The sequence below is a fragment of the Strix aluco genome, chromosome 3 (assembly GCF_031877795.1).
Source record: "Strix aluco isolate bStrAlu1 chromosome 3, bStrAlu1.hap1, whole genome shotgun sequence".
NCBI classification, from domain to species: Eukaryota; Metazoa; Chordata; class Aves; order Strigiformes; family Strigidae; genus Strix; species Strix aluco.
In genome coordinates, this window is record NC_133933.1 from 129099328 (window position 1) to 129118514 (window position 19187).

The 19187-nt window shown below is 51.5% G+C and overlaps 1 protein-coding gene across 3 annotated transcripts; it reads left to right on the top strand.

Annotated features, from left to right (window-relative positions):
• Positions 1–6515: 6515 nt before the first annotated feature.
• Positions 6516–18814, top strand: CTSB (cathepsin B). Of its 3 annotated transcripts, none has more exons than XM_074820266.1 (10): positions 6516–6650; positions 12509–12660; positions 13376–13461; positions 13852–13966; positions 14197–14315; positions 14999–15084; positions 15785–15931; positions 16715–16831; positions 17217–17345; positions 17440–18814. In XM_074820266.1, the coding sequence occupies exons 1-10, from the start codon at positions 6563–6565 to the stop codon at positions 17535–17537; spliced, it is 1137 nt and encodes a 378-aa protein (XP_074676367.1). In that variant the 5' UTR covers positions 6516–6562; the 3' UTR covers positions 17538–18814. The 3 variants fall into 3 exon arrangements, with proteins under 3 accessions (XP_074676367.1, XP_074676369.1, XP_074676368.1); XM_074820268.1 differs by having other exon boundaries at positions 6622–6756; XM_074820267.1 differs by lacking the exon at positions 6516–6650 and adding an exon at positions 9581–9760.
• The last annotated feature ends 373 nt before the right edge of the window (positions 18815–19187 follow it).

Genomic DNA, 19187 nt, shown 5'->3' on the forward strand with positions numbered 1-19187 from the left:
ACCAAAGCCCCAACCAGTCCCACATAGAAGCAGAGACAGCACTGGGGACCTGAACCAGCACAAAGACCTGAGGAAGAAGACCCCTTGCCAGGGGACTGAGTAGATGGAAAAAGTTCTCATAGATTCAAAAATCTTCTGGAGTCATGGAGGAAAAACCAGTTCTGGACTGCTAAACACAAAGATCCATCTCTGGATCCAAAAGTACCACAGCCAAAACTTGCTGGGAGAGCTGGCAAGAGAGGTCTGGCCACACTGAACAGCTGAGCAGTAACGTTCACACCTGGATGCTGTAAAGGTCCATCTCAAACCAGACATAGGACGAGTTTTGTTCTCAGCGTCTCCTACGTGCCAGACATGAAGACAGACATTTCCACCTTTGGATGAGAGCAGTGTGGCACCTCCTTGGGCACAGTGTAGACGTAGCACAGCTGATTATATCTGTTTGAAGTCGAAAGAGGGGAGACACCTCAGGAAGATGAGATGGATGAAGCAAGGGGACCAAGGAGAACTCTTCAATAGAAAATACAGAAAATGCTACTAATGTTTAATTTAGACAAGGATTTTGCCTTGCATTGGAGCCAAGGATCAACTGTCTCACAGAATCACAGAATCATCTCAGTTGGAAAAGACCTTGAAGACCCTCCAGTCCAACCATTAACTTCACACTGACCGTTCCCAACTCCACCAGATCCCTCAGCGCTGGGTCAACCCAACTCTTCAACCCCTCCAGGGATGGGGACTCCCCCCCTGCCCTGGGCAGCCCATTCCAACGCCCAACAACCCCTTCTGCAAAGAAATACTGATGCAGCCCACTTTGTTCAAACCACGGTCCTGGCAGAAGCAGCTGGAATAAATGGGGAAGGGAGGTCCTGAGTGGTTTCTTCCTTCATCTTCTCCTCTGCCCATAGCCAGTGCTGTGCAAAGCGGCATAAACTTTGCAGGAGTAAATGATAGCCCTGCCATTGCCTTCCCACACCCCGCCAGGGCCAGCAGGCTCTGCCCTCACCATCTCTCTGCTCACCCAGATCCAGATTTGCTTTGCCCCAGCAAGGGTGGGAAGAAGTTTTTTGCTTAGGTCACCCATTCCTGAGTCACGTTCCAGCAAAGTCACCCGCTTCCTCGTGAGCGAGCTCAGCTGAGTCACCAGGTGCTGCGGGGTTGCATAACTGGAGTTCCCTGTTTGCAAGGATTTGCAGGGAACTGGAGATCCCTGTTTGTAAGGATTTGCAGGGAGCGGGGGGAGGATGCTGCAGGATCCTCCAGATCTAGAAGGGACCTTCAGCCTCTTAAGGAGCATTGGCAGCGTAAGACAAAAGGGGTGCACAGGGGTTGGAGGACACCAAGACCCCTGCAGTTTCCACCTGCCTTGTTGCATGGGTGAAAATCCAGGCTCAGTGTTGGATTTAGCTCTGCTGGTGCCTTTATGGCACGGCCAAGCACTGCTGCCTTCTGCCTGGCCATTTTTGGGTTAGATATGGACCAAACCTGCAAAGAGTGAAGGAGCAGAGCTGCAAAGCCAGGCTCTGCCCTCAGAGAAACCCTTCCCACGTCTACGCCATGGCCAGGGAGCCATTCCCATGGCATTGCACTTTGCTTATCTCCCATCCACAACATGAGTACACAGCCCCCTCGCCCAGCATTTCTGTCTGGGCAGAAAAATCTGGTCAACAAATTCCCAGCTGTCACTGGACAAAACCTAAATCCAGTAGAATTAACCAAGAGCTGGTCCAAGGCATGTTTTGGTGAGTTTTTTAAAGCCACGTGCTCCAGCAGTAGCTCTGGCAGCTGTTGAAAGGTTGGAGAGTGAGATTTCGAACTCAGGATGTCCCAGCTCCCACGGAGAGCTGAGAATTACATCAGTGTCTAACCCTTCGAGCAAGGATTTATCAGGCAGGGTTCTTTATAAAATCCTGCTTACCAGTTGCCCTGGGGGAGTTAGTTACTTTGGCAGCTGATCCAGCTGTAATAACCATTATTATCCTCATCAAAACTCAACCTATGAGTCGCAGGTGATGTTCTGCTGCTGCGAGGGTATGCAAGTCAGCTGCAAAATCTACAGAAGTGATAAATTGCTGTTAGGAACGCAGATATAATCACAGAATCACATAATTGTCTAGGTTGGAAAAGACCTTGAAGATCATCCAGTCCATCAACCCAACATTAACAGTTCCCAACTACACCAGATCCCTCAGCGCTATGTCAACCCGCCTCTTGAACAGCTCCAGGGATGGGGACTCCACCACCTCCCTGGGCAGCCCATTCCAACACCTAACAACCCCTTCTGTAAAGAAATGCTTCCTAATATCCAGTCTAAACCTTCCCTGGCAAAACTTGAGGCCATTAGTTCTTGTTCTCACATTCAAATGTGTGAATGTCCTCACATTCAAATGTGTGAATGTCCTCACATTCAAAAGTGTGAACTCACATTCAAATCAATTATTTGGCAAATTTGTGTACAAGATGGACATCTGATGCACCTTTTCAAATCGCTGAGACACTGGTTTTCTGTTTTACAGATGAAACCCCCAGATGTTTTCTAAAATGACAAGGGAGACCAATCTAAGCTGGCTAATACTCAATTTAAAGCAGCAAATGATGATATGTACCCTTGGAAGAATGTATTTTGGGCCCAAAATGCATTTTTATTTAATTAATTCAATGTATTTCATTTATTTTCTAAATGCCTCATGTTGGGTCACCTGCAACATTTCGTAGATTAGGTGGTTCAATGCCCCATGGCAAGACAGACAGGAAAAGGAAAACTGGCGTAGAGAAGGGCAGTGTTGATTTCTGAGGATGAATCGTGATGCACAAAGAGGGACACGAAGTCAAGAATAAAAGACCTTCAAGAGCCGTTTCGGTAGTAAAATCTTAGTGTTTAAAAGTGGCTAATAAGGGTGAATTAGAAAACATCTGGGTAGATACACCCCGAAGGAAGTCTGGCAGTCTGACTGGACAGCATAGGCTTTGGGTTCAGGGAGTCCTAGTTCTAGTTCGCAGCACTATACCAGCTACTAGGAAGAAAATTAACTCTATCCCAGCTGAAACGAGGACAGAGGAGCACGCTTCACTCCTATCCTAAGCCAAACCAAGCTATTTGCTTATTAAATAAATCTGCATTTCATACCCTTGTCGTAAGCAATAATGATTTTAAACCCTGGAGATGAAAAAAAAAAAACCATACCTGCATTATTTAGGGCTGCTTTTTTTTGGTGGGAAATGAATATGCATAGAAACTTTTTTTTTCTTAAACGTAGAGGTGCTGGTCCTGCAGCAGCTTCCTTCGGAGCTATTTACTGCTTAATGTTGAAGCAGGGACACCATGAGTCAACCAGCAGTGATTTAACAAGGGATAAGACAAGGTTGCCCAAGGCCTCTTGGCTCTTTTCCTTATCTCATTCCTATAGTGGTGGCCTTTGCTCCAAAGGCTGAAACTTGCCATGGCCTGAGCAAATGCCATTTATTTCTCTGATACACTAAAAAATCCCACAAAACCAAAAAAAGGGGTTGTTTCTTGCATGGTTTGGGCACACAAGGGATTTACAGGCTCCCTGGAGAGCATCTCTAGCAGGAAAACTTTCCTAGCTGCATTCAGCTTCATGTATAAAACCAGTTTATCTCAAAAATTGGCATGCTTTTGGCCCAAACCAACTGAAAAAGGGATGGCAACTGCAACACTTCCCCAAAGAGAACAGAAAGGCCAGCAGTACGTGCAAAGTTTTAGTTCATACTTTCAGTTCTTGAAAAAGTTGCAAAGTATTTGCAGGAAAAGCAAGAGGCTGCTCCCCCCCGGACAAACAGCAGAAGACATCAGCATAGCCCGAGGGATGGGCTCTGTGGTGTCTCATAACAAACTAAAAGGTGTTTTATAGGACTGCACAGGGTTAAAATTGCTAATATGGGACTTCCAGGCAAAAACCTATTTGGAAATAAGGATGTATGGGCAATAAAGAGGTAACTGCAGCAAGTTACTGGGAAAAATGAGCATTAATGATGCTCTGACTGCAGCTCCCCAGCATCACGTGCCGTGCCCACATGGCTGGCGGCACCAAGAACTTCCCAGACAGGTTGTGCAAAGGGCAAGACAAAAATCAGTTTCCTTTACTTGTGATTTCTGTCATCAAAACTTCACAGGCAACCGAGGAAACTGCAAAACCAAACAGCAATGGGCAGAGCAAAGAAATCTTGTGTTGGTCAGAGGAAGGTTAGGCAGGTTACTAGTGATTTTTTTACTTTGTTATTATTTTAATTGCCAAAGCATGAATAAAAACATAGTGAAGGACTTTACTCTTTGCTGGTTAAAAATTATATGTAAAGGCAGGCAACAGGCCAAGGGCCTTTGCACACAGTGTATCAAAGCATAAATACACTTAAACACAGCAACAACATCTCCAAGTTTATTGCATAAATACTGGGGTGTACAGTCAAGTGTATTAAATATTATTTTTCTGATTTTTTTCATCACTTCACCAGGAAGCCTTCTAAACCAAAATCAATCTTTAAAGTGTGAATGTGACAAAAAAAACCCCAAAACATATAAATGACAGCAGGGAGAAAAAAAGTATACTCGCTTTCTAGAGAAAATATATAACAAACCTTCCAAAAAGTAGAATGCAAATACTAAAACTTATGTAAAATATGTTAATGAGGCACAATGTTTGTAAAAACCCAACGGAGAGAGAGGGATCTCGCCAACTGGCAAGGGATGCATTTGTTGCCTTGCAGAAATACTCTCAGGGGCCTGGACAGTTTGGAGCAGCCTTGCCCAGGCACCGCAGATGAAGTTGGGAAGAAATGAGGATTAATCATCTGCTTTTATGCCGTCCTGTTTGGCATCTGTTTGGGTCCTGCCATAAAGCCTGAGCTCCTAGAAGGCATCTGAAGCTTCCTGAAGGCATCTGAAGCCAGCCAGGGGCATCGCATCCCTCTGGCCTTTGCAGACCAGCCCTTCTGCTCCATCTGTGCAGCACCACGGACCCTCCCGGCCACCCCCTTCTTGCTAAGGAGGCCTCAGGGTTCCCCTTTTCAAGGTCTGAAAAAAGTCCCAGGTGATTCCCTTTGCCAAGCTCTGATTTTCCACACTGACTGCTCGATGTCAGTAGACTTTTGATCACTGATTAGAGTTATTATTTTCTATTCCAGGCCAAATGGTCAGTTCATTTCTGAGGGTGGTGGGGAATATATTTTATCCCCACCTTCTCCCAGAACAGAGTGAGAAAGGAAAAAAATGGATGGTCTTTCTCATTAAAGAGAAGCTTTAGCATCATTGTGATGCTAAAAAACTTTTAAAACAGGGCTTGAAACGGCCTCTGAAGATGACCTTTCTGTGCTGTTCATCCTTCTTCTGAGAATCAGCCAAAATGAGGTGAAAAAAGTCAGTTAACACAGTAACACCGTAAAAATGTGCTGGACTGGCAGATGAAAACTTCAAAGGATGCTGGCAGGATGGAGGTGGGATGGGCAAGGGATGGAGGTAGGATGCAGGAGAGAAGCAGGCAGGGTGAAGGCTGGCTGGAGGTGGGAAGCGGGCAGGATGGAGATGGGATGGAGACAGGAGAGAGGTGGGATGCAGGCAGGCTGGAGGAGGAAAGTTAGATGGGATGCAGGCAGGCTGGAGGAGGAAAGCAGGCAGCATGTGGGTGGGATTGAGGAGGGATGGAGGTGGAATGTGGGTGGAATTGAGGAAGGAGGGAAGCAGGCAGGCTGGAAGAGGCCAGTTTCAGGCACCTCAATACGAGAGAGATCTCGAGGTGCTGGAGCGAGTGCAGAGGAAGGCAACGAAGCTGGGGAAGGGCCTGGAGAATAAATCCTGTGAGGAGCGATGGAAGGAGCTGGGACTGTTCAGTGTGAGGAGGAGAAGGCTCAGGGGAGACCTCATCACTCTCTACAGCTCCCTGAAAGGACATTGTAGAGAGGTTGGTGCTGGTCTCTTCTCCCAGGGAATTAGTGACAGAACAAGAGGGAACGGCTTTAAACTGCAACAGGGGAGGTTCAGACTGGACATGAGGAGAAAATGTTTCCCAGCAAGAGTGGTCAGAGAGTGGAATAGGCTGCCCAGGGAGGGGTGGAGTCCCCATCCCTGGGTGTGTTTAAGGGCCGTTGGGATGAGCTGTGGGGGGATGTGGTGTAGGGGAGAACTTTGTAGAGTCGGGCTGAGGGTTGGACTCGATGATCCCAAGGGTCTCTTCCAACCTGAATGATTCTGGGATTCTGTGATGGTGGGGGAAGCAGGTGGGATTGAGGAGGGATGCGGCAGGTTGGAGGTGGAAAACTAGATGGGATGGAGGCAGGCGGGAGGAGGGATGCAAGTGGGATGGAGAAGGGGTGGCAGAGGGAAGCAGGTGGGATTGAGGAGGGATGCAGGCAGGCTGGAGAAGAGAAGCAGGCAGGCTGGAAGCAGGCCGGAGGAGGGATGCAGGTAGGATGGAGAGGCAGGATGGCAGAGGAAAGCAGGCGGGATTGAGGAAGGAGGGGGGCAGGTCGGAGGCGGAAAACTAGCCGGGAGGAAGGCAGGCAGGCTGCAGGCAGGCTGCAGGCAGGCTGGAGGCGGGGAGCAGGCAGGATGCAGTCACGCCGGGGGCGGGCCGGGTCCGGGATGACTCAGCCGCCGGGATCTGCCCCTTCCGCGGCCGCCGAGGGAGCGCGGGGCGGTGAGTGAGTCCGGGGGGGGCGGTGAGTCCCGGGGGGGGGCGGGCACCGGACCCCGGGCATAAGGAGCGCAGCGGGGCGCGGGTGTGGGAGCTGCAGCGTGGGCAGGTAAGGGGGGGAATGCTGCGGCACCTCCCGGCTTGGGGCAGAGGGACACGCGTGGGGGGAGCGATGGGGCACCCCCTTCCACTGCCGCCGGGTGGGGGGGAGCAGCGGGGCCGGGCGGGGGGGACACTCCAACCCTGCGCCTGTTGGGGGGGGACGGACACTCCAACCCTGCGCCTGTTGGGGGGGGAGACACGACACCCCAACCCTGCGCCTGTTGAGGGGGAGACACGACACCCCAGCCCTGCACCCGGGGGCTGCTGCGGAACACCCCCTTGGGGCAGCAGCGGCAGCATCTCCTACGTTTTCCAGCTGCGTTTTGGGGTATTTTTGGCCGTGGAGGGTCCGGGGGGGGGGGGGGGGGGGATGCTCTGCGGCGAGGAGGTGAGGTTTGTCGCAGGGAAAATGCCATTAACCCTCGGTGCGTCTTAAAACCAGCAAACCTCCCTGTAAGCGGCGGGGGAGGAAAGAAGAAACCTTGTTTTCATAATGAAGATAGAAAAAAAGACCAAAACAAAACCAAACAACAAACCAGCCCTGCTGGTCAGCTGATGCTAAGGAGGTCGGTTTGGCACCGGCTGAAGTGCTTCTGGGAATATCCCGTGATGCACGGCCAAGCTTGGGTCTGGCAGTTGGACCATGGCTTGGAGATGGCGTGAGATAAAAGCTGTCCGGCGTCTGTCTGACATATATCTGTCGTCCCTATATCGCGCTCCCGGGGTTGCACTGCAGGCGTGATACAGCAAAGATCGCTTCCTTCTTGTATTTCCCTCCAGGTTGCAAAGTTGATGGTGAGGATGAGGGCAAGGGGTTTCAGGAGCGCAGGGAGTCTGCTACAGCAGCTGAGGTCTTGTGCAAGACTCTGGTTTATGGATTGGTCTGTAAGAAGAGGAAGGGAAAAAAAAAAAAATCAGTGCAGCTCCATTTGGGAGGAATCTTCCGCTTTCTGTGAATGTAGAGGCGAGCACTGCAACTTGTCTCAAGGTGTATTTATTTTGCCAGATATCTACCCCGTGCTAATGGTTTGGCTTTCCTGGAAAGGCATGGGTGTGGGGAAGAGTGCCTCATGCTTTTTTTTTTTAAACAAAAAAATTCAGGCTTTGATAATGCAGTCATAGCTGTAATGAAGTCACCAGGCCTTGAGTTTGGTGCACCCAAGCTAACCTGGCGGCGCAGCAAGCTAAGCTGGACTGTGTTGTTTACAGGCTTGCTTTATTGTGGCTTGGAGTCACGCACAAATACTGGCAGCTAGAACAAAGGACAAAGCTCGGCTTGGGTAAAGGGCTGCCTGCTGGAGGAGGACACATGACTTGGGCTTTGCTGAGTACCTCTCACCCTGGAGGGGTGGGGGTGTTAGATAGAGCTGGGAGGGTGGGGCAGCTCTTATCTTCCTCAAACCCTTGGAGAAGGGGGTGTGGGTGCCTCTGTTTGTGCCTGGAGGGGTTTGGCCCAGACAGTGGAGGAGCTGAGAGGTGCTTCAGGGCTGTGACTTGTCTCATGGCCTGAGCTGCCTAAACTGAGTCATGTGAGCTGGGCTTTGAATAGCCTGTTTTGGGGTTGGGTTGTTGGTTCGGTTTTTTGTTTGGAGGTTTTTTTTTTTTACTTCAGAGAAATGCCCAGTTAAATGGGACTTGTGGTCTTTGACTTCTGGGTGATGTGGAGAAGACCTTCAGCGGTGAACTGCAGAGGGATTTGCTGTTTTAGGCACTGTGCATCTCCCTGGGCTGCTGGGAGGGGGCTGTGGGACCTCTGCCATCGCATGGTCCAAATAGTTGTAGCTCTGTCCCTGAGAAAACAGCCAGGGAACTGCCTCTGGCTCCAGTATGTCCTGGTCGGCAGGGATGGAGAAGACACCTGGGTGATGTCACCTCCATCCCTCCTCCCTGGCTCTCTGCCTGCGCCGTTGCAGGCAGCAGCCGGCAGCGCAGAGGGACTGCGGGCGGGTGGTGCAGCGCCAGCCGCAGCCATCTCGCTTTGGGTGCTCTCCTCTCCCACGCTCAGCTGCTCTGAGCAGCTCATGGTGGAGGGCCTTCAGCCTCAGTGCTTCCTCCTCGCTGGCTGGGAGGAGGGGGGCTCGAGGGCTGCACTCAAGCGGCCCAAATTTCCTCTTTTCAAGCAACCAGCTGGCTGAGTTGTGAGAGTCCTGCCCAGGGACATGTGTGCTGGTGGGTAGCAGCTTTCTGGAGTTATTTCTTCCTTATCCTTCAAGAAATTGCATTATTAGATACTTTGGATCCCAAAGCAAGAGACAGGGGACTTGTTCTCAGCCCAAGAGGAGGTGGAGCAGCTCGAGGGGCTCTTTGCAAGCCCCAAACGTCCTCTTACCATCTGGAGAGTTTGCTAGGGTGAAGCTGCTGTGTCTTAAGAAGTCCAACAGCCAAGCTTTGCTTCTGTTTTCAAACTAATAAGCTGTGGTGGGATGTGATCTGTGAAGACAGCCTTTGCCAGGGTTATCCTGAAGCTGCAAGGCACCTCCAGAGACCTGGGGGGTGCAGAGGGAAAGTGTCTCCTGGGGTTGCTGGAGAAACTCCTCTGGCCTGTTTACTGTGCGGAAAGAAAAACAGATGTCTGTCAGGTGCAGCAGCTGTTATGCAAGTTTGGTTTTGGTGCTGCTCATTTGGTGGTATTTGAAACGGAGGTGGAGATTTAGGGGGAGGGAGGTGTGTGTGGAGGAGATAGCGGTGGTGGGAGAAGCATGAGTGCGATAACGCTGCCACAGGAAGTGTCTTACTGCTTGTATCTGCGGGGAAAGGGGCGTGATGGTGGAAAGCAGAAGCCTTTTCTTACTTGCTGCATTGCTGCTGAGGTCAGCGTGCCTCCGGCTGCACGTGACTTGCTGTCGGTGGAAATTCGTCCTGCCAGTCCTGTGCCTGTGCTCTCTATATATAGATCTGCTGTACACAGGGTGCTTGCTGAAGCAGGGGTAGGGAGGAAAAAAATTGCATGAGATCGAGGATTTCCTCTTCCTTCTTCACCCAGGTCTTGGGATACTCCGTGCCATCCAGCTGTGAGTATCAGCTCCCCTGCCCCCCGACCCCTGCCCAGCAAACTTCATGCCCATAGGAGACTTCACAGAATCACACAATGGTTTGGGTTGGTTTGGGTTGGAAGGGACCTTTAAAGGCCATCTAGTCCAACCCCCCTGCCATGAGCAGGGACATCTTCACCTAAATCAGGTTGCTCAGGGTCCATCCTGACCTTGAATGTTTCCAGGGATGGGGCGTACACCACCTCTCTGGGCAACCTGTGCCAGCGTTTCACCACCCTCATCATAAAAAATTTCTTCCTTATATCTGGTCTGAATCTACCCTCTTTCAGTTTAAAACCATTACCCCTCGTCCTATCCCTACACTCCCTGGTAAAGAGTCCCTCCCCAGCTTTCCTGTAGCCCCCTTTATCTATTGGTAGGCCATATTAAGGTCTCCCCAGAGCCTTCTCCAGGCTGAACCTCCCCAACTCTCTCATGGCCTTAGGGAGGCTTCATGCCCGTAGGAGACTTGACAAGAGCCTGGTTTGCTGAAACAACCAACTTGTCTCCCAGCTATTCTGGTTGTGCTGGGCAATATCTCGCTGCTTCTGCTGGGTTTGCAGCTGTCAGCCATGTCGTGGGGCGGATGCAATGCAGCAGAGCTTAGAAGGTGAGCGCCTGTCGGAGTGGAAGCTGCCTGGTGTCTTTTTTCAGTTTGGTCTTGGGTTACGTGGAGCTCGCAGTCTGCAGCCGGTGTGGTCTGGTAACTTGAGGATATGAGATCTCCCACGTCCATCCATCAAGAGCTCGGCGCAAGCGGTCGTGTTGATGCAGGAGGCTTTGCAGGGCGGGTTGCAGCGTGTCGGCAAAGTTGCAAGCATTCTGCTGAAAACAAAAGTGTATTAGGTAGCTTCTGGCCTCAGAACCGCCTCCCTTCGGTGCTACTGAAAATATAAAGTTGACTGCAGGAAGTACAGAAGTTCTTGGGTTGGTTTGTGGGAGATTTTTTTTTCAAGATTTTTCATTAGAAAAGGTGCTTCAGCTGAGGCCAGTCACCTGTAGGCTTTCTATGGCCGTGTTGAAGGAGCACAAAGCAAAAACCACAGTAGCCTTAGAAATGTGTATTTATTTCTCTGGGCATAACCTCCTTCCTGCTGCGTAAGCAGGGGAGCACGGCGGGGCCACCAGCAGTGCCAGCGAGTCTCTTGTCTGCGAGAAAGAAACCTCAAAGCAAGCAAATATGCATGAAACACCTTCAAAGAGGTGAGATCTGGGGGTAGGAGGACCATGTGCTGCTGAAACTCAACCAGCTTTTGGGCTGAGCATCGTGCTGAAAGCTTGGAGAGTGGCAAGAAAAGTAAATAAATGGTGAAAGGAGGAGGGGGAAGGAAAAAAAACAAACCCTTTATACACTTAGCTGCAGCCGCCTGGGCTTGTTGCTGGCAGAAAGTAGGACACTCCTGCTGGGTTTTCTTCTCTGGAAAGGCTAAACTTGGCTGTGAGTGGGAGGCAGCCTGCATGGAAATGTGTGTGTGTCTCCCCATCCCCTGCCCCTGCTCAGCAAGCTCTGCTGCCGCGGGGCCGGAGAGCTGCTGGCAAGAGCTGTGTGTCCGGCTGCTCGGGCGTATTTGCCCAGAAGGGTTTAAGCTCAGGCTTGCAAAGGTGATTATACGTTCAGCTTGCTGAGATGAGTAGGAATTAAAGCCTAAATATCTCTGCTGTTCAAGCTGCTGCAGAGTATGCGAGGTCTTGGGTTGCTCAGCAGGCTTGGAGCTCGTCGGGGTGGATGTGGGGTTGGTGGAAGGGGAGCTGAGAGGTTTTGAAGGAGGGGGAGGAGGGTGCCCTGGTGTGTTTGCAGAGATCGAGCAGCTCGTGGCCCAGCTGCGTGTCTGAGTCACACGTGGGGATGTGGAGCAAGCGGTGGCTGCCGGTGTTGGGGATTAAATTGGAGTTGGGCAGTTTAATGTGAATTAGGTTAAAGGAGGCAGGAGAGCAGAGAAGCAGCCGAGCCCTTGGAGCATCTTCGGGCTGGGTGATGTTTGTGCTCCTGATGGGAGGCTGTGCTCCACTCTTGCTGTTTTCCCTGCGTCTCTGTTCCCTAAATTGGGACTTTCCTGGTGCCCTGTGCCAAGGGATGTGGCTTCACATCGTCCTTCGTGAAAAGCCCCAGCACAAGGGGAACACAGGCATCAGCCACAGGCATCTCCAGTGCACATGGACCCCCCCCTCTGCATGGGACAGGGCGTCACCACCCAGGTCTGTGACCCTGATCAGAGTCCCCCGGGCAATGGGCTGGCCAAAATGAGGCCATAAAGTCCAAAAATGTGATTTGGAGTGATGTGTTCAAAGGGAAGAGCACTGCACTAGGGCAGGGGCTAGCAGGTCTCCAGGGCTGCAGCCCTGCCTGCAGTTTGCCGAGGAGGTGGGCTGTCACTTATTCCTTTTCTTAGTCCTTATTCTCCATTTTTGTGGAAGTAAACACAGCTTTTAATACCTTTCAAATCTCTTGGAGGGTATTCAAAAGATACTTTCCCACTGCTACTAATCCTGCGGTGGTCAACAAACAGGGTTGCCTTGTCTGATTTCTTCAGAGCTGCAGGAGGGGGGTTATTATTGTGCTCCTGCGTCTCTCCCGACCTTTGGGGTAAGTCGGGATCAGGAGGGGCTTTGTGCAGCCACATGTTTTACACTCCCACATGTTGCTGTGACGGTCCTTCTGCCAAGCCCTTGCTCACAGTCTGAGCCTGCTTGGGAAAGGTTTCCAATGATGCCCAAATCTGGCTGCAGGTGGAGTGTCCTGTTCTGTAGTCAAGATGTGGCCGTCCGTGTCCATCCTGTGTGTCCTGGTGGCCTTCGCCAATGCTCGCAGCATTCCTTACTACCCTCCTCTCTCCAGTGACTTGGTCAACCACATAAACAAGCTCAACACCACCTGGAAGGTGAGTACCAGATTGGTTTGGGTTTTTTTTTTCAGAGAATCATCTAGGTTGGAAGGGACCTTGAAGATCATCTAGTCCAACCATTAACCTAGCACTGACAGTTCCCAACTACACCAGATCCCTCAGTGCTATGTCAACCCGCCTCTTGAACACCTACAGGGATGGGGACTCCACCACCTCCCTGGGCAGCCAGGATAAACATTTGGATACATTGCTCAACAGTCTCTTGATGGGACTCAATAGTTGAGCTTTGGGAGTCTCACCATGGTGGTTGCATCAAAGCAGCCTTGATCCCAGTTGACTTCTCCAGTGAGTTGATGCTGTCAGGTTTCTGTGGTGACACTAACTGTGGAGCTTCTCCTCTTTGAAGCAGAGCACTGATGAATTTGTAGAGTAGGAGCAATGCTAAGAGGAGGAAACTCTCTGGGAGGCCAGAAACAAACAGCAAGTGTCCAGTTCTATTGGTGACCTGGCCAAACGCTCCTTGGCCAGGCTGCTGTGACCGAAGCCTAGAGTTGGACCTTAGCTTGTGATGGGCTGATCCTGGAAGGGGCTGTGTTCTGTGTCTATAGGTAGCTTGGCTCTTGGCCTGTGGGGTTTATTGCAAGTGTCAGACACTGGTTGGGTTTGAGGGAGATCTGGAGCACCAGGGTGGACCCAGCACTGCACTTGGTGGCTGTGAAGTCATGCCCCATTTTTCTGTCTCTTTTCCCAGGCAGGGCACAACTTCCACAACACTGACATGACCTATGTGAAGAAGCTCTGCGGCACCTTCCTGGGTGGGCCCAAGCTTCCCGAGAGGTGAGTGCCGGGAGGTTCCTGTAAAAGCTTGTGTGAATGCTCCTGGTGTGTCTGGAGTGGGTGAGGGTCTCCCCTGGCAGACTGTGAGCGGGGTTCCACTGGGTGCAGCTTGGTGGACATCTTGCATGGATTTAAGCACAAAAGCACACATGGGGGGAACATCTATCCTCTGTCCTGCCAGATACTTGACCAGTCATGTAATTTGTACTTCTTGAAACTCAAAACACTGCTGACCTGGTCTGAGGACTTCAGAAGTATTTATTCTCCTCCAGTGAGCAAACAAGAGCCCTTGTCCTGCAGGTCACCTTCAGACGAGGCTGGAGAGTCCTGTGCACCCAGTCCTGTTACACTGATGTTCCTGTAACAGGACTTCTCTCTTCTCACTTGCAGGGTAGATTTTGCTGCAGACATGGAGCTGCCTGATAACTTTGACTCACGGACGCAGTGGCCTAACTGTCCTACCATCAATGAGATAAGAGATCAGGGCTCTTGTGGATCTTGCTGGGTAAGAGCATGGGTGGTTTAAGGTCACATTGAAACAGAGCTTGCTGGACAAAAAACGTGCTGTTGGGTTTGCCATGAACTGCATAAATGTGGGGAAACGGGAGATCCTGCAGTGGCTGAGCTTGGTGGGCTTCTCCCAGCCGTGCTCATGCTTGCTGCTTTCATTGCCTGGTTTCTCTCCCATGGCCAGCTCTGATGGTTTTCCCTTGGGTTTTTTGGGGCTGCCCACAGGCTTTTGGTGCCGTAGAAGCGATTTCAGACAGAATCTGTGTTCACACAAACGCCAAGGTGAGCGTGGAGGTCTCAGCAGAGGACTTGCTGTCGTGCTGCGGCTTCGAGTGTGGCATGGGGTGAGCTGCTCTTGGTTCTTCTGTACTTAAAAGGTGGGTGGGAGGAGCAGGGACATAACCCAAAGATGCTGATTGTTTCAGCCTTGTCTTCCTAATGAGCAGCAAGCCCCACCAGTGGTTTGTGTGGTAGATGCTGGAGTTAGGTGGGAACATAAAGGTGACTGCATGGACTGAAAGTCCCTCTGGGCCATGTCGTGCCCCAGCAGTAGTGGATGATGATGGCTGGTGGAGGGAGGGCAAATGCATAACAATGCTTTCCCATACAGAGTTGGCAGCTGCCTAAGCCCAAGGAAGGACTTTTTAATAGCCCCAAAGTCTTGGTTTTCAGGCACAAGCCTTTTTCCTGTGGCTTTTACAGTTGTTGAGAGCCGGGTGGGGAGTTGGGTCTCCCAAGTTGTGTGGCTTCTGCTGCTCCTGGCAGCAGAGGCTGACCAGCGACCTGGTAAGGAGGCACCACTGCTTTGGGATGTGGAGGTACGGGTGCTCTTAGCTCCTTCTTGCCCTGAGGCTTTGGTGTCTTGAGGCCTAGAAATCCTGGGGAAGGCAGGGACAGACTTAAAAAGGTTTGATGTGCTGAAAGCTTCCCTTCAGCCATCCCAAGCTGGCTCCATTTCCCCTGCCTCCCCCAAAAGGGGGGATGACTCTGAGCAGGCTGGAGCTGGAACTGCTGCCTTTTTCTCCAGGTGCAACGGTGGTTACCCTTCCGGTGCGTGGAGATATTGGACAGAGAGGGGCCTTGTGTCTGGGGGTCTCTACGATTCCCATGTGGGTAAGTCCTGGCAGATACCCTGGTGGAAGCAAAGAGGAGCATCTCTGCTCGGTTACAGGTTCATGTCCTTCAGGGTGCTTCTCTTCTGGTCTGCATCCTTGTGGTTGTTCCCTCCTTCAGGTCTGGGCTAAAACACCTCTCCCAGTTGGCTGCTCCTGTCCCCGTGGCTCCTTCTGGTCACCCCTTTGGGACAAGGGTCCCAGAGCAGCACCCAGTGGCAGGAGATCCATCCAGGAAGGGAGCACAGTAGCCAGACTTAACCCCATAAGGCTCCTGCTTCCATAGCAGGAATGAATCAGGCTGTGAATTTTTTGTTGGTTTTGGACCAGTTCAGTACACTTTGGATGAGGGCAGGAGTCTTTCTGACATGTTTCCCGCTCAAAAAGCAACTTCCAGACTGGAAACTTCTGCCTCCTCCTAGCATGGCCATGACTTGGGTTCATGTTTCCATCTTTTCCATCACCTTGTCAAGAGGGAGGTGGTGGGGAGCAGATCCAGAAGGGAAACCCATTGCTGATGCAGGGATTTCTCATCTGGCAGCGGCAGACCTACTCTTGCTCTCACCCCACTGACCTGTGAGGTTGCTGGGTCAGAAAAGCTGTACTTTTTCTTGGGGCATCCGGTGCCTTCTCCAGCATGGCTGCTGGGGACAGGCGTGCTTGGGGACAGCCAGTTCATGCCATCTCTGTCTCCTTGACAGGCTGCCGTCCCTACTCCATCCCACCCTGTGAGCACCATGTCAACGGCTCCCGGCCACCGTGCACCGGGGAGGGGGGGGAAACCCCCAGGTGCAGCCGGCACTGTGAACCCGGCTACTCACCTTCCTACAAGGAGGACAAGCACTATGGTAAGGGAGGTGGCCTCTGACACTGCTCAATGCACAGCAGCTCCACAGCTGCTCCTAGTGGTAACTTGGTGGGGTTGGCAGGGTTGGACCTCTTCCTAAGCTGTTTTACAGGGGTTATTTTCTGTGCCCTCAGAATGGGTGGTCCTGGAGCAAACATAAGCCTGGCAGATGCACAGTTTGTGTTTGCTGAGACTCAGCTAAGACAGGGGAACCGATTGAGTCCTCGTGGTGCACATGCCTGGGTTGAAGAGCATGGTGCTGAGGCCTGTGGGAGTCTGGTGTCAAAGCCACCTCCTCCTTACTCCTTGATGGTAGCTGGCCCTATACATTTCAAGGCCAGGTTGGACGGGGCTTTGAGCAACCTGGTCTAGTGGAAGGTGTCCCTGCCTGTGGCAGGGGGGTTGAAACTAGATGATCTTTAAGGTCCTTTCCAACCCAAACCATTCTGTGATTCTATGTAGGATAGTCTGGCTGCTTCTTGGAGATTTATTTTAGCCTCGAGTAATTTGGGTTGACTTCTCTTCCCACTGAAGGCTGTCTGGAATAGGTCTTTGGATACAGAATAGGACTCAGGTTAAATCATTCCCTCTGGAAGAGGGATGGTTGGAGCCCACTTTTCCTGCTTGGCTGTGTCAGTGCCTCTGGAGCAGATGCGTTTGAATTTAACCTCTTAAGTGGAGAAGGCCTCTTGCAGAGGCACGCTGAGCAGTCTCTGTCCAGCCATCCCAAGACCTGTGTGATCTGACAGGGCCGTACTAATGGTGGGACTTTTTTCCTCTCTAGGCATCACATCCTATGGTGTCCCTCACAGTGAGAAGGAAATCATGGCTGAGATCTACAAGAACGGTCCAGTGGAAGGAGCCTTTATTGTCTATGAAGACTTCCTGATGTATAAGTCTGGTGAGCATCAGCACTGAGGCTGTAGGGAGCCCTGTTTCCTACTTCATCTGTAGGGTCTCTCTTTTGTGGCCCTTGTCCCTCTACTCAAGTCTGGAAGGAGAGCTCAAGTTCACACTTGAGTATCTGGTGTTGCAAGAACATGGGCAGATACCATCTCCTGTATCCATTGGTTTATAGCAAGGGGAGTAGGTGCTTGGGACTGAGGGGATGCTTAGCATCAGTCCTTCCTCCAGACTCTACACTAAGCTTCACGTTCGCATTTAACCAAAAACACCTTCTCAGCTGCTCTCTGGGTTTTGATATCAAATGTCTCACAAGCAGTCAGTGCTCTGAAGTGTGGAGACACAGTCAGTGCCTGTTGACACATTGGCCTGTTGCCTTGCAGGGGTCTACCAGCACGTGTCTGGCGAGCAGGTTGGAGGCCACGCGATCCGGATCCTGGGCTGGGGCGTGGACAATGGCACTCCGTACTGGCTGGCCGCTAACTCCTGGAACACCGACTGGGGGGACAACGGTGAGGCACCCCCAGATGCTGCCAGAGGAGAACCCCCTCCCCATTCTCCTTGGCACGATGGGGAGGTTGACTTTTGCTCTTGGTATGCTTCTAGGCTTCTTCAAAATCCTCCGAGGAGAGGACCACTGCGGTATCGAGTCCGAGATCGTGGCCGGCATCCCCAGCACGGAGCAGTACTGGAAGAGGGTGTAACCCTCTTGATCAAACCACAAATAATCCTGAGTCCCCGATGCTTTTAACTGATAGCGGGTTGGGTGCAGAGTCCCCCCCCTTCTACCCTTCTAAGAGACTATAGTTGAGGTTACTTTATTAAAGCTTTTTATCTTTTTTTTTTTTTAAATTGTATGGTGGAGCTGGAGGTGGAACTGCTCTCTGGAAGCCCTCTGCACCTGGTGGGTTGCAGCTGTGGGGCATTCCCTGCTCAAAGGACTGCTGGAGGGCTCGCTGGCCTCCTGCACCATGGTATTTGGTTAGTCCGGACCCCTTCCAGCCCAGTCTGTTACTGGGAGGGTAGGAAGCAGTAGCTTTGTGCTGGGACTAGGGACTTGGTGGGGCTGTGGAGATGGACCCTGCTGGGAAGCCATGGCCAGGGGTGATTTGTGCTCCCCCTGGCTGGGTTGGTCTGACTGTCAGTGCCCAAAACAAGCAGGGTATGTTAGTGTGTGCCTTGAACTGGCTAAACTTAGATCTATTAATGATGAAATACTGATGAACTTGATGTGGGGCTGGCTTTGGCCAGAGCTGCATTAAGGCCCCTCTATGCCTGCAACAAGCCCTTTGTGCATTGCTTGCCCTGCTCTATCCATTCAGCTGCTTTTTAAACCCACGTGTTCCTCAGCTGTTTGTTTGCTTTTTTATTCTGATGTAGTCTGGGGTTATTGATCCTAAGGAAGGGCCTGGCTGGAGCTCCATGAGCCTTTGATCAAATGTCCTGCAGGCATCTCAGGAGCACGCTGGGAAGAGCAAACCACTATTCATCCATGGCTGGGCAGCTTGGTGTGTGCAGTGGGTCACGCCTTGGCAAGGGTGCTGCATCCAGAATTGGTGTGGTGCTTTGGGACTGCAGGTGCTGAGCAGAGATGAGGGATGTGCCCCAGCTCTGCTGCAGGGAGCTCATGCAGATGCTTGGAGGTATCCTGCTAACTTGCACACAATCGAAGGGTTTTTTTTTTTAGCCACAGGTGTTACAGAGGAAGAAAAAACCTTATTTTTGTTACTGTGGGGAGGTGTAATAACTGTAGGAGGAATCATGTGATTTGCCAACACTAATATAGCAAAAGACTGTTGGTTTTTTTAATTTTAAAGCACAAAGTATATTGCTGAGCTGAGGCTACAGGCCTGAAATGCGTGAAGCAGGCTCTCCCTTGCACTGTAAAATAGCCCCTTTATCTCTGCTTACTCAGACACCAGTGAGACAGAGCTGTGGTGTGTGTGATTGGAACAACTGTGCCAATAAATGATTTCTCCAATGTCTTGTCTCCTGGCCCTTGGTTCCTTCTGCTTGACTTCGAACCACCTCAAACTGTTCTGTGCATTGTGGCTGCCAGGCAAGACCTTTCTGGCTTCATGCCAGCGGGGTCAGTGCCAGCCCTGTCCTCTGGCCATCCTGGTGACGGGTGCCTTGCGCTGACTCCTCAGCAGCCCCTGGGCATTGCCTGCTCCTGGTGATGGGGAAGATGCTTCAGCACGGACTAGAGTGCAGCTGACACTGCCCTGACCTCTCTGCACGCTGGCACAGAGGATGCACTGGAGGGCTGTGCCACCACTCCTGCTGCCCGCAGCACAAGGTCCATTAAAATTTAATTTACTGACCTTTAGCTGTGTCTCACCCTGGTTAAAATT

Bases quoted from the DNA above. Each gene is read 5' to 3' on its own strand.
- CTSB (XM_074820266.1), top strand. From the start codon at position 6,563: ATGCAGTCACGCCGGGGGCGGGCCGGGTCCGGGATGACTCAGCCGCCG. The intron at 14,316-14,998 runs GTGAGCTGCTCT...CTTTTTCTCCAG, and splicing joins GGCTTCGAGTGTGGCATGGG to GTGCAACGGTGGTTACCCTT. The intron at 15,932-16,714 runs GTAAGGGAGGTG...TTTCCTCTCTAG, and splicing joins CAAGGAGGACAAGCACTATG to GCATCACATCCTATGGTGTC.